The sequence below is a fragment of the Leucoraja erinacea genome, unplaced genomic scaffold (genome assembly GCF_028641065.1).
Source record: "Leucoraja erinacea ecotype New England unplaced genomic scaffold, Leri_hhj_1 Leri_67S, whole genome shotgun sequence".
Lineage (NCBI taxonomy): Eukaryota > Metazoa > Chordata > Chondrichthyes > Rajiformes > Rajidae > Leucoraja > Leucoraja erinaceus.
In genome coordinates, this window is record NW_026576597.1 from 32,950 (window position 1) to 35,000 (window position 2,051).

Sequence of the window (2,051 nt, forward strand, 5' to 3'; positions counted from 1 at the left end):
ATAGGAAGTGACCAGGGTGAGGATTTAGTGGGAAGGGATCACAGGCCGAGAGGGTCCTGGGGCCAGATACCTACTTGGTAGCGGAAGGCGGGCGAAACGTACAACATTCTTAAGGGGTTGGACAGGCTAGATGCAGGAAGATTGTTCCCGATGTTGGGGAAGTCCAGGACAAGGGGTCACAGCTTAAGGATAAGGGGGAAATCCTTTAAAAACCGAGATGAGAAGAACTTTTTTTCACACAGAGAGTGGTGAATCTCTGGAACTCTCTGCCACAGGGGGTAGTTGAAGCCGGTTCATTGGCTATATTTAAGAGGGAGTTAGATGTGGCCCTTGTGGCTAAGGGGATCAGGGGGTGTGGAGAGAAGGCAGGTACGGGATACTGAGTTGGATGATCAGCCATGATCATATTGAATGGCGGTGCAGGCTCGAAGGGCCGAATGGCCTACTCCTGCACCTAATTTCTATGTTTCTATGTTTCTATGTTGAGAGGTTATAGACATTGGACAATAGACAATAGGTGCAGGGGTAGAGGCCATTCGACCCTTCCAGGCAGCGCCATTCAATGTGATCATGGCTGATCATTCCCAATCAGTATTCCATTCCTGCCTTCTCCCCATATCCCCTGACTCCGCTATCTTTGGAGCCCGATCGAGCTCCCTCTTGAAAGTATCTAGAGAACCGGGTTCCACGGCCCTCTGGGGCAGAGAATTCCACTGAATTCCACTGAATTCCTCATCCCCGGTTTCAATGCATTACCCCTTATTCTTAAACTGTATCCCCCGGTTCTGGACTCCCCCAAAACCGGTAACGCGTTTCCTGCCTCTCCCTCAATAACCTTATGTTTCAATATGATGCCCTCTCATCCTTCAAAATTTCTGGCGTATACAAGCCCAGCCGCTCCATTCCCTCAGCATATGACAGTCCTGCCATCCCGTGAATTAACCTTGTGAACCTACGCTGCACTCCCTCAATAGCAAGAATGTCCTTCCTCAAATTTTGAGACCAAAACTGCACACAATACTACAGGTGTGATCTCATTAGGGCTCTGTACAATTGCAGAAGGACGTATTTGCTCATATATTCAACCTCTTGTTATAACCATATAACAATTACAGCACGGAATAAGTTAGGTCTTTATTCCTGGGTTTCAACAACTAAGTTACAGTTGCCTGGGTTTCAACAACTAAGTTACAGAGATAGGTTGAATAAGTTAGGTCTTTATTCTCTGGAGCGCAGAAGGTTAAGGGGGGACTTGATAGAGGTCTTTAAAATGATGAGAGGGATAGACAGAGTTGACGTGGGAAAGCTTTTCCCACTGAGAGTAGGGAAGATTCAAACAAGGGGACATGACTTCAGAATTAAGGGACAGAAGTTTAGGGGTAACATGAGGGGGAACTTCTTTACTCAGAAAGTGGTAGCAGTGTGGAATGAGCTTCCAGTGAAGCTGGTGAAGGCAAGTTCGTTTTTATAATTTAAAAATAAATTGGATAGTTATATGGATGAGAAGGGAATGGAGGGTTATGGTCTGAGCGCAGGTATATGGGACTACGGGAGATTATGTGTTCGGCACGGACTAGAAGGGTCGAGATGGCCTGTTTCCGTGCTGTAATTGTTATATGGTTATATGACTTCGTAAATGCATACTGTTACTGCTATCCAAATGTGCCGCTATTTCATCTTTTATGATTGACTCCAGCATCTTCCCCACCACCGATGTCAGGCTAACTGGTCTAATATTCCGTGTTTTCTCTCTCCCGCCTTTCTTAAAAAGTGGGATAACATTAGCTATCCTCCAAACCACAAGAGCTGATCCTGAATCTATAGAACATTGGAAAATTATCATCAGTGCGTTGTATTTGAGTGAGGGCCGAGGGTGGTGGATCAGGGCTGAATTTCGGGGCTCGGGTTAGGAGACCTACCTGGTAGCGGAAGGCGGGCGAGAGGTTGTAGTTCAGCAGCTCCTGGTGGTAGAGTGGGGTGAGGCTTCCAGAGATGGGGGGCTGCACCCAGACCCAGTCGGTGGGACATCCGCCTCTCACCCGGTGCTCCCT

The 2,051-nt window shown here is 47.4% G+C and overlaps 1 protein-coding gene across 1 annotated transcript in view; it reads right to left on the minus strand.

The window, feature by feature from the left end:
* Positions 1 to 1,620: 1,620 nt before the first annotated feature.
* Positions 1,621 to 2,051, minus strand: part of LOC129694458 (uncharacterized) — a 26,934-nt gene continuing 26,503 nt past the window's right edge. The window contains exon 10 of the mRNA XM_055631175.1: positions 1,621 to 2,051. This exon is cut by the window's right edge and continues 63 nt beyond it. Coding sequence (XP_055487150.1) covers positions 1,782 to 2,051 — 270 coding nt within the window. The 3' untranslated portion in view covers positions 1,621 to 1,781.